Raw genomic sequence first — 13,204 nt, 5'->3', positions numbered from 1 at the left:
TTCGTGTATGTTCCTTGCAATCGGAGCATGCCTTCTTTCCTTTTATAGTTTTTCCGGAAAGATTACCGAGTGCAGGGTAGTTATTAATGGTGCAGAACAATAGAACTCTTAGCTTGAAGTTCTCCTGACCATATGCATCCCAAGTTTCCACACCTTTTTTCCAAAGAATCTCCAGATCGTCGATAACAGGCTCTAGGAATACATCGATATCATTGCCGGGTTGCCTTAGACCTTGGATTAACAAGCACAACATAATATATTTTCGTTTAAAGCATAACCATGGTGGGAGGTTATAGTTCGCAATAAGAACTGGCCAAGTGCTGTGAGTACTACTCATGTCACCGAAATGATTCATGCCATCGGTACAAAGACATATCCTCATGTTTCTAGGGTCGGCAGCAAAGTCTTTGTGTTTTCGATCTATATTCCTCCATTCAATTGAATCCGCTGGGTGTCTAAGCATACCATCATTCCTTCTTTCCGTGGCGTGCCAACGTACTAACTTCGCTTCGTTCAGGTTGGCAAAGATTCTCTTGAAACGATCAATGATAGGTAGATACCACACAACCTTTGCTGGACCACCCCTCTTTGACTTATTTCCTTCGTCAGCACTTTTCTTTCGCTTGTATCGAGAAGCCTTGCAGACAGGACAAGCATCCAAGTCCACATATTGCTTGTGGTACAATATGCAATCGTTGGGACAAGCGTGAATTCTACGGACCTCTAACCCCAGTGGACACAGAACCTGCTTTGCTTCGTATGTCGTCTCGGGCAATGTGTTCTCAACAGGAAGCATAGCCTTCAAAATTCCTAAAAGATCTGTGAAACTCTTTTCTGTCCATCCACTACTTGCCTTCAGCTTCATTAGGTCCAAGGTAACTGACAACTTAGTGTGTTTTGCTTTGCATCTAGCGTACAAAGGCGTCTCGGAAACACTTACCAACCTGCTGAATTTCATTCCATCTCTCTCATTCTGGGCTGGGTCCTCAACGTCACGTAACATGTCTTGCAGCAGATCGTGATCTACATCAACCATTTCACCGCCCAATGGAGAAGGTATAAACATGTCATGCTCATTTTCATCTTCCTGATTATGCGCACCACTTCTGTCTGCTGCTGCTCCACTTCCTGATTCTTGCTCTCCATGCTTCACCCAACATGTATAGCCCTCCATGAATCCTCGTTGTATCAGATGACCGTGTACGTCCTCTCCGCTATCAAACATATTCTCGTTCTTGCAATCTGCACATGGACAACACATGTAATCACTGTTTCTTCTTATCCGATCCTCCTCCGCGGCGTTCATAAAATTTATTACGCCCTTTCGGTACTCCGTAGAATGACGTTTCAAATTTTTGGCATACATCCAACTTCGATCAATTGCTACAAAAAAAAACAAATTAGAGGAACATATTATAAGGTCAGTATTGCAAAAGTAAGACGTGATGAAATTGCTCAATTAATGATTTATATTACTCACTTCCATTTTGATCACTTTTGGGAATTTAATTTCTGTTTTCCTTGGAAAAAGGACAAAAAATCGCCCCCTACAACCTCCCACCAAAATAGTGAACAGTGGAATACAGTTACACTAGGTGGTGGGGGGTATTTATACTATGCAACAAATATCTGTAACGGCCCTAAAACAATCAACCGTGACGGGCATACAAGTAATCTCTATCGGGCCTTAATAAAAGGCCGTTAAAAAAGAGTGTCATCTGTGACTGGCAATAAACTTATCTCAATCGGGCCTCTAGTTGGAGCCCGTCACAGATGACCCTCATCTGTGACGGGCTTCTTTTAGGGCTCGATTGAGATATGGAACCCTCATCTCAATCGGGCCTCAACTATAGCCCGTCACAGATAAGTGTCATCCGTGACGGGCTTTAGTTTTATGCCGATATACCATGGCTGTGCGACCATATCTCAATCGGGCGAAACTTCGGCCCGATTGAAATTACTTCCTTGTGATGGCTTGCAAATTCCAGTCTTGTTATGGGCCGTCACAGATGGAAGGATCTGTACTAGTGTCTCTCTCGTGTGTAAGTGCGCTTCATATCAACCTCTCCTCTCTTCTCTTCTAAGTAGATAATAAATTGTTTTTAACATAATTCTCTTAATCCGAGAAATTACAATGTAAATATTAAAACTTGCAATATATAACTATAGTGTAACTATAATAATTTACCATGTAAAAATAATTTAACTAAAAAAATAGCGTAAAAAATATAGCTACTTCTAATTTTAATCCACTTACTTAAGCACTATACTAAAAGACGTGAATATTAGGGAATGACCTAATATCAAATAATTAGAAAAGGTAAGACTCCAAACCCAAGTCGTCTAGTGCACCATCTTTTGGAGCTAGCCGAAAGACCCATGTACGTTTCTCACTTAAGCACTATACTAAATCATAAAGAAAATAGGCCCACATCTCAACCCAATAATCTCCACCCAATACATGGACATGAAAATAGCACTTAAAATGATGTGATGAAGAAGATTTAAGTATGAAGAATATGCGGTTGAAGATTTTTATTTCAAGAATTACTAAAACGATTATTACTTTAACAGAACATAAGGTCAGTTTATTGGTTGAGTATTACATTTATTTTACTCTTAGCTTCGATAGAAAATAACATACACTGAAGTTGTATAATTAAGTGAGAGTATGTTTTGATTATATGTGTTGTGACCTTAGGTCACGAACAAGATTGGGAATAGAACGGGAAGAAGTGTTTTCCCGCCTATCCTTAGAAATGAGCTCAAATTAACATCAAACACAACTTTTGATGATTACTTTTGCATTAAGAATGTCTTGTTCTGCTACAGGGATTTGGCCGGCTTTTTATAGCCCATGGTCTTACATGTTATATTACATTTCTACCCTTGTAAATGTACAGTGAAAATACTATAACACCCTTGCCATATCATGAGTGCTAGGGGCATTAAGGTATATTTTCTGGGCTAATAAGGTCTTTCGGCTCCAGCTAGCAGGAGTGGTTGAGAAGTGGTCCCCACAGAATCTTCTATTCGACTCTCCCTTTGTCCAAATGAATTTTCCCTTCCAAGACACCCGGTTGGATGCCTCCTGTGTTCTTTGGGACTTGCTTATTCTTCTCCACCGTCGACTCCCGAAGTGAATCTGCCTCAGTTCCTGAGCAAAACAAGTTACAAGTGACAAACCATCTTGGTCACGTTCTCTTTACTCGAAAACATTTTTCCAGCTCGAGAAAAACTTTCCTACTTGAGAAGAACTTCCCAACTCGAGAGGAACTTTAATTTCCGACTTGAGAGCATGTTTCCAGTTCGAGAGGAACTTTCCAGCACAGGAAGAACTTTCCATACTTAAGTATTACGATTGAATAGGAAGGATGGCGATGACCCCCTGTTACAACAACATGGATTTCTTATTTTAGAGCCTCGTTTTGTATTTCACACAGGGCTCAAATTCCAAGTGGACGCTTAAGTTATTGACAAAAAAAATATATATGAGTATATTTTAGGGCCTTGGGGTGTAAAGCACGTAATTGTGAATTTAGTGAGATGGCATGGCAGCATGGTTCATACTTTCTGTCATTCATGATACATCAGCCTCATCCTCTTGACCTTTAACAGTCCAAAGAGCACGGTAACATTCAATTTTCTGATAAACTTCCCCATCGACTTGACATCAGGAACACGACTGCTGTGAAAAAACAATCAAGTATTGTCAATTATCAACCACCATGATAATTGACAGATACCATCTTACTTACTACTAATAAACAGTCTTAAGTATAGGTTCATAACATTATTTGGCCATGCATTATTGCCCACTTCTTTTCACACTTTTACACTGCTGCATGCACTGCAGCCATCTTTTACATATTCCACAAAAACAGGGGAAAAACTTCTCTCCTCTCCCTCTTTTCTGGAGACAAAGAAAGCAGAGGAGAAGCAAACAGATCAGTCGTAGTACTAGTACAACATTAGCACACTCTCCCTCCAGCTAGCGCATGTAATATAATACACCAGCTGCGCCATATACATATACTATCAGTTCATCATCGATCGCATCGTGTACGTACACTACAGGTTGTGTACGTACAAGGATCCCCTCTTCTGCTAAGACTTTTTGTCTGCATCGATCTACTACGTACACGTACGTATATTATACGGTGGTAGTACAAGCATGCATACGTTTATACATCCTTGGCTACAAAATCGGCAGTCTGTAGTAGTGCAGATAGCTGAACACTGAACATTTCATGCTCTGGATCGACGAGCTGAAACTTAACTGAAAAAGAGCAGAATTTAGTGTTTTTTTTCTTCTTTGCTCGCCTTCAGTTTCTAGCTGCTTCATATTGTGCAGGTGCAGTTTCTCGCCGGATGCAGAGCTTAGCTGCTCGATTAGATAGATCACGCCTTCACCTGTCGAGTGAGCTGATCACCACCCTGCAGGTTAAGGATTAATTAGAGCAAAAATAGGTTGCTTATTTAAGTTCGAGAGTTATTAAGATTTTAATATACATCTCACCGACTAGAGAGAATATGGAGAAGCTACGAAACCCAACTATTAACTTCTAGTCCATTTTATAAATTCTATAACTACAATATTTTAGAATCTAAGTAAATCTGACGACTGCAGTTTCTAGAAAAATATTCAGTGATCATATGCTCCCCAAACAGATCATTAGTGATTAATTAGTCCTTTCCGTCTCTCCATGTTCTTCGTTTATTAGTTTGGAGCTAGCTTAGCTTAGTAGCTAGCTAGGCAATCTTACCAGTCGTATACGGTGGGGCTTCTCGGCTGGCCGCTGGCGCTGGCGTCCACGCCGTCGGCCATCCTCGCCGCCCCACGGCGCAGCTTCTTCCAGCCCTCCGATCCCTTCGGCGTCGGTGCTGCATGCCATGCACAAGTCGACGATGCATAGATATAATTAAGATCGAGATTACGATATATGCGTGTGCAAAAAGATCAAGATTCAAGAAGAGATTATGGTGGCCTGGTCACCACCTGAGCCGAAGGGGGAGTCCGGGACGCTGGCCGGCGACGACGGCGTGGAGGGGCCCGACTCGCTGCCGCGCGGCGACGTCACGGACAGCGCCGGCGGGCGGAGGATGGTGATGCTGCGCGTCACGGCCGGCGCGTCGGCCGCCGCCGCCGCCGCCGAGATGGGCGACGGCGACGCCGCCATCGTCGAGGAGGAGGAAGGGGAGAAGGAGGCGTACTTGCGGAGCTTGCCGAGGCCGGAGTCCGGCCGCGGCCCGGCCACCGTGTCGTCCCAGAGCTGGTCGAGGAGCCCCATGCTGCACGCAGCTTAATTTAGCTAGCTAAGCTAACCCAAGATCACCTGCAACGTTTTTTATACGTAGCAAATTAATTAAATGTGTATTTAGCTTAGAGCTAGCAAGCTAGCTAGCTACCTTGAAGCTTAATTTGATTGATCATGCATGCATCCTCTCCTCTGCGTTTTTTTTGTTGTTGTTCTTGCTGTTCATTAATTCACTCTTGTTGTTCTTGATGAGAGAGAGAAGATCTAGAGAGAGAAGGGGATGGCTTACCCGGTCTCGGGGGAGAAGATGATGATGTGTGCAGTGTCTGGTTGCTTCTCTTTTTTCCTTCCTTGTTGGAAGGAGGTAGATGGGAGTGGATTTATAGAGGAGTCTTGGGGGGTGGAGAGAGCATTTCGGCGAGATATTTGGGAGGCATGTGTAATTTTGGCTTGTCACTTTCCTTTTTTTTTTTTTTGTCTTTTTGGTTTTTCCATGCCTCGATCCTCGCCTTAACGGCTTAGCTCGGCTCATGAACAATTCGAGTCTGCGTCCATGTACATGATAAGAGCAGCTTCGAAATGCATTAATTGTTAAAAATACATTAATTGAAAAAAATACATAGTAATAAAATATTATGCTCATTGGGTTCTACAATTTTAAGACACATAAAAGTTACAAATTAAATATAATCATTTGATTGGCACGTATGAAAACACAAGAACTCAGAAGAAAATATGAGGTGAAACCTCGTACTTATTTGCCTCCAAAGTTTATCTAAAATAGCATATTTTATGGGAATTTTAAAGGACTTGTTTAAAATAGCTCTATTGGATTAATTTATATGTTGTTTTCTTTATATAGGACCCTTAAGCTGATAAATTGGTAGGATTATGAAAGGATAAATGCATAAATTTTCTGAAGTTTAGTAGAATTTGAAGATCCATATTTTCCTAGTCTATATACATACATGATGGGACACTAGCAAATACTCCCTCCGTCCTAAAAAAAACCAACATGTGACCCCTCCTAGTACAACGAATAACTTTGTCTAGATTCGTTGTACTATGAGGGGATGTGATCCCTCATAGGTTGGTTTTTTTTGGGGGGACGGAGGGAGTACATGTCATCTAAAGTTTTGGAGCTCACAGTCAATCCATGGTGGCTGTCCAAGATCACGCTAAGCCTTTAGTCGTTCGTGCCAACATGCATACAACTGTCAACCATTTTATCTCAAAATCACTTCCGTCATTTCCTACAAATTGAATAAATTATTATGATAATATGGTTTTACTTTTACTTTAAATACAATCTACGATCATAGTACCACTCTGGCACCACTCTATATTTCTCCCCTCGATCGCCTGCATCTGCATGCCACTCAATCTATAACTCTATGCACATGCCAGGTCACGAAAAGCACCTCACCTCCTACATTGTCCAAAAGAGAACTCTTGAAAGCGTGTGATCCCTATCACCTAGTACACAAATCAGCATTTTGTGTGAGAGTATTTCTCCGAGTGCACACACTGCAGTGTCTGCAATTTCGCTAAGGTGAATCACAGTTGGCAGTTGGCACTGTATGGCCACCGAGCCGACACTCGAGCTTACGGCGTGGCTCGAGCCCAGCTAGCGAGCCACCCACAGCCACAGGTGAGCCGAGCCGCATCTTATTACGGTAAAAATTTTAAAAAAAATTAACACGAAGATTAGTTCTCCAGGTGGGTCCCACGTCGCCACCAGTTTCCACGAAGCCGATAAGATCCACCCGTGCTCGCCAAACTCTAGCACGCCACGTAGCGGGGCCCACGTGTCGCTATCCGGGCCGCAGCTAACATAAACTAAGGGCGCTTTTAATCCGTCGGATGTGGAGCGATGGACGAGTTGAGGGTAGGATTAGGAATCTATTATTTCTCTCTCTCTATATATATATAGAGGCCCTGTTCACTTTGATGTCAAATGTTGGTATAGTTGCTAAAATTTTAGTAAATTTGCTAAAATTTTGGCAGGATTTTTTATATAGTTATCAAAATTTGGTAGCAAATTAAATATAGCTTTTTTTTTATAACTTTACTAAAATTTGGTAAGGTTGAAAATGGTATCAAAGTGAACAAGGCCATAATGTTCGTGCTAATGCTCCCGAGATCTTCTATATAGTTTCATGCAGAAACGGCGGTTTCAGAGAATTCTGGAGCTTGGCACCATGCATTGTACTGTGGTGGCTAACAGCGTATACACTTCATCCTAAAAACGTGCACGTCCAGTCCTAAGATATTTAAGGTTTAATTAATTATTGGTTTCGGTCAATTATTAGAGTCTGTTCAACATACTATGATTGGTAGTACACCTCACTGTGAATGATATCATAGTAGCTTAGAAATCCCGGGTAGAGATTCAATTAATCCGGTCTCATGTCATTGCAATCATCAAAATCTTATTTGTAGTTACTTTTGAGGACAACATATTGATTTTGGGGTTGGACTTAACTACAAGATATAATAATGATATCAAGTTAGTAAATGATGCATGTCGTATACTTGAGTTGATGATTATGTACCTTTTTTTCAACTTTCGGATGGAGATTCTTGAATAGAATTCAGTAATTCATGGTTCTTTTATCCTGTGTTGGTATGTTTGTGTTTTATTTATATCATATCAGTGTATTGAGTTTGTTTGTGTGGATTTTGTAATAATTGGTTGTACGTAACTCGTTGAGCAAAGTCTCGGATGTTATCCTATTATCTAAAAAATTGTGTGGACTTTGGGTTATCTTAATAATGAGCTTCACTGATATAATGACAGGCCCTGATACTTCACCATTCTTCAGATCCATCTCTGCTAGAGCGCTAGTAGTACGCCACTGAACTTGTTTGTGGATCAAAGAACCTACCTCATGTTAGCTAGTCTTCACCAAACTCAATTCGCATTGGACGAGGGACACCCATATTTCTCGATCAGGCCGTATAAAGCTTCGAGAAAAGAAACGAAGTATTCCTACTAGGATGAATAAGAAAAAGAGAGAAAAGAAAAAGTGCAAAGCAACAGTAAAAGACACTACTTGCATAAGAGAAGAAAAAGGGTTGGTCACTGTTCACCGGTCAGTATCAACGACTCTCATAGAGCAGTAAGACAACAGCTAGAAATAAAATCACCGTAATACTGCTCATTGACACGTGGAGGCACGAGAACCTGACGCCCCGTGCCCATCTTGCTACTTCCTCTATCCATAATAAACGCAGCTGTGGATTGTCCAACTTTAATCATCCGTTTTATTTAAAATATTTTTATGATTAATATTTTATTGTTATTAGATGATAAAATATAAATAATACTTTATGCGCAACTTAACTTTTAATTTTTTTATAAATTTTTTTAAATAAGATGAACGATCAAACATTGGGCACGATAATTTATAGTTGTACATGTAATGAAACGGAGGGAGTAGTTAGCAGCTTGTTCCCCTGACGATCGGGCATTTTTATCCAAGATCTGGATGATCAGCAGCTTGGTCGTGGTCGACGATGAGCGATGGAGATCGATCGATCGATCGATCAAAGCACGGCACTTTTTTGTGCTGCCATATGGACTTTTTTTTCTCTTCCCCTTCTTTACTCCGAGATAGGAGTAGTAGATGATCATGGTGTCACCTCATGTACGGTTTAGTTCGTGCAGTGAGTCACTGACTGTGACTTGTGCGATGGAGAGATATTTCGGCACATATCCGTGCGCGTGTGCCCACAGTGGGTTGGATCCTCTTCAGACATTGCTTTCTTTCTCAAATTATTGGAGATGTAGTAATTATAGTACTTGGCTTCAAAGAAGAATTCGTCGGAGAAAAGTACTAGTGCTGGATAAGAAGTGTTCCATTTCTCATAGCCATGTTCTTTTTTACTTAATAAAATGATGAATAAATGGAACATTTCCTAAACTTATGATTTTTTTTTGCAAAAACAAAGTATATATAAATTTCTTAAAATATTTTAAAAATATATCTTTTAAATTTATGATAGTTAATTCATTTATCCGTATCCTCAAATAATTGTCACCAACCATCCATTTATTCAGCCACTCAGCACAAAAGAACACTCCCAAGAAATATATACAAGAATTTTGCATGAACTTTACTAAATTTAGCTCAATTCCTCTATATATGAACCTTTTAAGATTTTTCTACTTGAAAGAAGATATTGCCTGTCTGATGTTCGATCAATTCGATCTTTAAGAGCAAGTTTAATAGTATAGCCCACTACTAGTTCCAATTCATCTATAGCCAATCTAATAGCCAATTCATAAAATAATTGTTTACTATACTATTAATATATGATCCCACCTGTCATATACATATTGCGTCTTGGAGTCCGTGCTGCAACTGGCTACAGATATGTAGCCTGCTGCTCTTCTCTTATCTTTTATCCCATTAAAATATGTTTGTAGCTGGCTAATAATCTGCTATTGTACCTGCTATCTGTAGCCAGCTGCTCTTCTCTTATCTTTTATCTCATTAAAATATATTTGTAGCTAGCTAATAATCTGCTATGCTATTGTACCTGCTCTAACGACGCTCTTAAATTTTGCTATCGGATCTGTACGAGAGAGGAGTGAATACATGGTGATGGTCGAGAGCCCATGGGTGATCAACTGGTCATGGTTGGAGTTTGTGCTAGACAGGATGTTTGTGACCTACTTGTAGCACTAACGACGTACAGTCACGCATAGTGGAAGTGGGCTTGGTGCTAGTTCCTTTTTGCGGAGTGTGCGCGGAGCTGTTGGTACGTGCCGTGATTGTATTTTTTCCCTACCTTTTCCTAATTATTATTTCCCATGATAATAATCTTATATTTTTTTCATACCATATCAATAATATGAAACACCGTCTCGTCTGATGCTATTCGTTTGGAACGAAGGTTTTAATATCCTACAATAAATTAACGGAGTTATTAGAAATATGGCGCCATATGCTATAGTCGATTTTTTTTCAGCCACTTACACAGTAGTTACATCTCATTTACACCCCACTTATATATGCAATTAGTATGTAATTTTCGAATTTACATATGTAATTTTAGTACTTATATATGTAATTTTGAGACTTACATTGTAAATACACTAAAATTACATATGTAATTTAGGGACTTACAATGTAAATACATGTCGACTATTTTTTGTTGAAAAATATGGCGCCATAAATATAGCTGCACCCATAAATTAATACTTGTAACAGACTCAACATTGCAAACTGGAAACCGGCAGTAGTGCCGCGCTGCTCAGTTTTGGTCCAGGCCTAAAAGGTTCATAGGCTAAGTTAACGACGGCCTGATGGGCTACGGATTCTACAGGTTGGGCCGGGTTAGCTGTAAAAGTTCTCTGATGCACTGATAAACTCTTTTAATTCAGCCAGCAAGACGTACATCATCACTGATTGTTAAAATAACACTAAAATTTATCATTTCTTCTGAGTAGCACGAAATTAAGTTTGTTAATAAAATCACATGTACAGCTGTATAGGTATGGACCTGTACTGTATGGCACTGTGGCTGCATGCAGGACTAAAGGCAACAAACATTATTCCCATCTACATTCTCCAACAGAGTCATTGAAATTGGCTGCATCTCGCAGCTACGATAGGAGCTGATATGCGCTAAGCTTTAGCTCGTCTCGTGGGTGGTCGTTTTTTCGACGCACTTGTTTGGGAGCTTCCAGCTGCTGCAATTTCTCGTAAAATCTAAAGTTTTTTCAAATAATTTAGCTTTTAGTTCATATTTTGAGAAATTATAATTGTATAATCCAGAAAATAAACTAGAAGTCAGAAACTGAAAATTAAATCTAGCTTTTTTAACTACCTACTAGCTGTTTCTTAGAATTTTAAGCTCCTCCAAATATACTCGTAGATTGAGTTCATATACCAAAACCAAAAGAAAAGAATCCATAGCCATAGCTGGAAAACCCTACCTAAAGCCGAGTACGTACACCAGCGATGGCACAAACACAGCAGGAAAGCATCAGGAAAAGGCTACAATAGCAACAAGTCTGGACATTCACGTAGGAATATAATTTTAGTACTACCTGACACGTAAACACGTACCGATCATGCAGCTAGCGGGCACCGACGGCAATGAGATCGAATAATCAAGAGGTGCAGTTAAAGCTAAGACAAGATTAATTGCAAAGTAATCCTATAATAGAGCTATCCACCACTAACCCTTAAACTTAACATACAAAGATACCATATCATCATCCACTAACAATCATCATATTTAAACATCATGCAAACATGCTATATCTTTATAGTTTTTATAATTTAAGAGCTTTTCAAATACAAACATATTAAATTATCATCCAATATAATTCACATAATGTTTCAATGTATATCTTTATTATGTTTTATGATATCCTATATACTTTTATAGTTCGTTCTCACTTAGTTAGTGCTTAAATGATTAATCTATGGTCCAAATTATCTTTCTCCTTTTTTCCTCTAATTAAGTCATATTACATCAACTGTTTTTAGCCTTTAGATGATTAATCTACGGTCCAAACTACCTCCCTGCTTTTCTTCTTCCATAAAGTCATACCACCTTATTTTTTACGTTTGAATCACCATTCTACATACTATTTAAATTTAAATTATCATAAACCACATTAATTTACTTAATTTGATGTTATCTAGCTATCTTACATGTTAATTTTTTATTGTTATCATAATAAATTCCTGCGGCAATGCGCGGGGTTTTACCTAGTATAAACAAAACTTATAACTGGTTAAGTCTCTCTCACGGTAAAACATTCATGTCTATTCGAAATCAAATCCTAAACTTGATAGGAGAGCGTTTGTATTTATGGTTAATTAAATTTCCAGTAGAGTATATGTGTGCACGTTTATAGAATGATTGTCTATGCGTTATGTAAGCGTCTTATGCGCGGTTGTACGGTGGGTTGTACATATTGTTCTTTTTCTAAAAAAAAACTAAGACAGGATTAGAGAGGTACTAATCGTGCCACCGACCTCCTTATTCCTTCTTAGTTAAGTAGGTATCTACTCTCTCTGTCTTATAAAAAAAAATTTAGAACCGGATATGACATATTATAGTATAATAAATTTGGACAGATGTATGTTTAGATTTATAGTATTAGGATGTGTCACATCTAATACTAGGTTGTTTTTTATAGGATGGAGGGAGTATAATCTATCAAGATCGACATATTCACATGGCTCGCTAATTTCATCTCTTTTGGCGATTAATTCTGTTGGCCCCATTGGGTCACTCGTCGCTTTCGTTGCATGCATGCAACGCAAAGCAGCTACATTTGTTTTCCTTCTTCTTTGAAAGGAAAGCATCTATATGTGTGTGTGTGTATATATATATATATATATATATATATAGGACACTCATATGGGGCACCATGGTGCCCGGGCACCATGGTATCAAATGCACAAAATCACTCAAATTTTTCAAAATTTTCAAATTGTGAGTATATACCTAGTTATAATAATTCGATTCATACCTATACTTATCAACAAAACAACTCAAATTTAACTTTATTTCACAATCCATGATTACATACCTAACTAATTATATGTATGGATGTTATATACCTAGAATCAAAATCTAACAAAAACAAGTTCAAATTCAGTTCAAACTTGTTTTGAACTAGTTAGTAAAGTAGTTAATATTAATATCTAAGTAATTGAAAAAGTTTCATACTCATTTGAATTGGGTATATACTCAATTTCAACAATGGTGCCCGGGCACCATGGAGCACCAAACAAATTTACTATATATATATATATATATATATATATATATATATATATATATATATATATATATATATATATATATATATATATATATATATATATATATATATATATATATATATATATATATATATTGTGTTACATGTCGAGTTCTCAAGTGTACATATTTCCAGACTCCAGTACTGTAGT

At 38.6% G+C, this 13,204-nt stretch overlaps 1 protein-coding gene across 1 annotated transcript; it reads right to left on the bottom strand.

Moving 5' to 3' along the window:
- Positions 1-3,780: 3,780 nt before the first annotated feature.
- On the bottom strand, positions 3,781-5,638 carry LOC127783511 (dormancy-associated protein homolog 3-like). The gene is made up of 4 exons (XM_052310697.1): positions 5,548-5,638; positions 5,000-5,336; positions 4,767-4,884; positions 3,781-4,437 (listed from the first exon to the last, which is right to left on the bottom strand). The coding sequence occupies exons 2-4, from the start codon at positions 5,289-5,291 to the stop codon at positions 4,410-4,412; spliced, it is 438 nt and encodes a 145-aa protein (XP_052166657.1). The 5' UTR covers positions 5,292-5,336; positions 5,548-5,638; the 3' UTR covers positions 3,781-4,409.
- Positions 5,639-13,204: the final 7,566 nt, after the last annotated feature.

Source organism: Oryza glaberrima, chromosome 9 (genome assembly GCF_000147395.1).
Source record: "Oryza glaberrima chromosome 9, OglaRS2, whole genome shotgun sequence".
Classification (NCBI taxonomy): domain Eukaryota; kingdom Viridiplantae; phylum Streptophyta; class Magnoliopsida; order Poales; family Poaceae; genus Oryza; species Oryza glaberrima.
Note: the sequence above shows the minus strand (reverse complement) of the source record. Positions and strands in the feature narration are given on the sequence as shown.

Excerpts from the sequence above, each read along its gene's own strand:
- LOC127783511 (XM_052310697.1), bottom strand. The coding sequence starts at position 5,291 with ATGGGGCTCCTCGACCAGCTCTGGGACGACACGGTGGCCGGGCCGCGG. Across the intron at positions 4,885-4,999 it reads GGACTCCCCCTTCGGCTCAG|CACCGACGCCGAAGGGATCG; the intron begins GTGGTGACCAGG and ends CATGGCATGCAG. Across the intron at positions 4,438-4,766 it reads AGCCCCACCGTATACGACTG|GGTGGTGATCAGCTCACTCG; the intron begins GTAAGATTGCCT and ends CTTAACCTGCAG.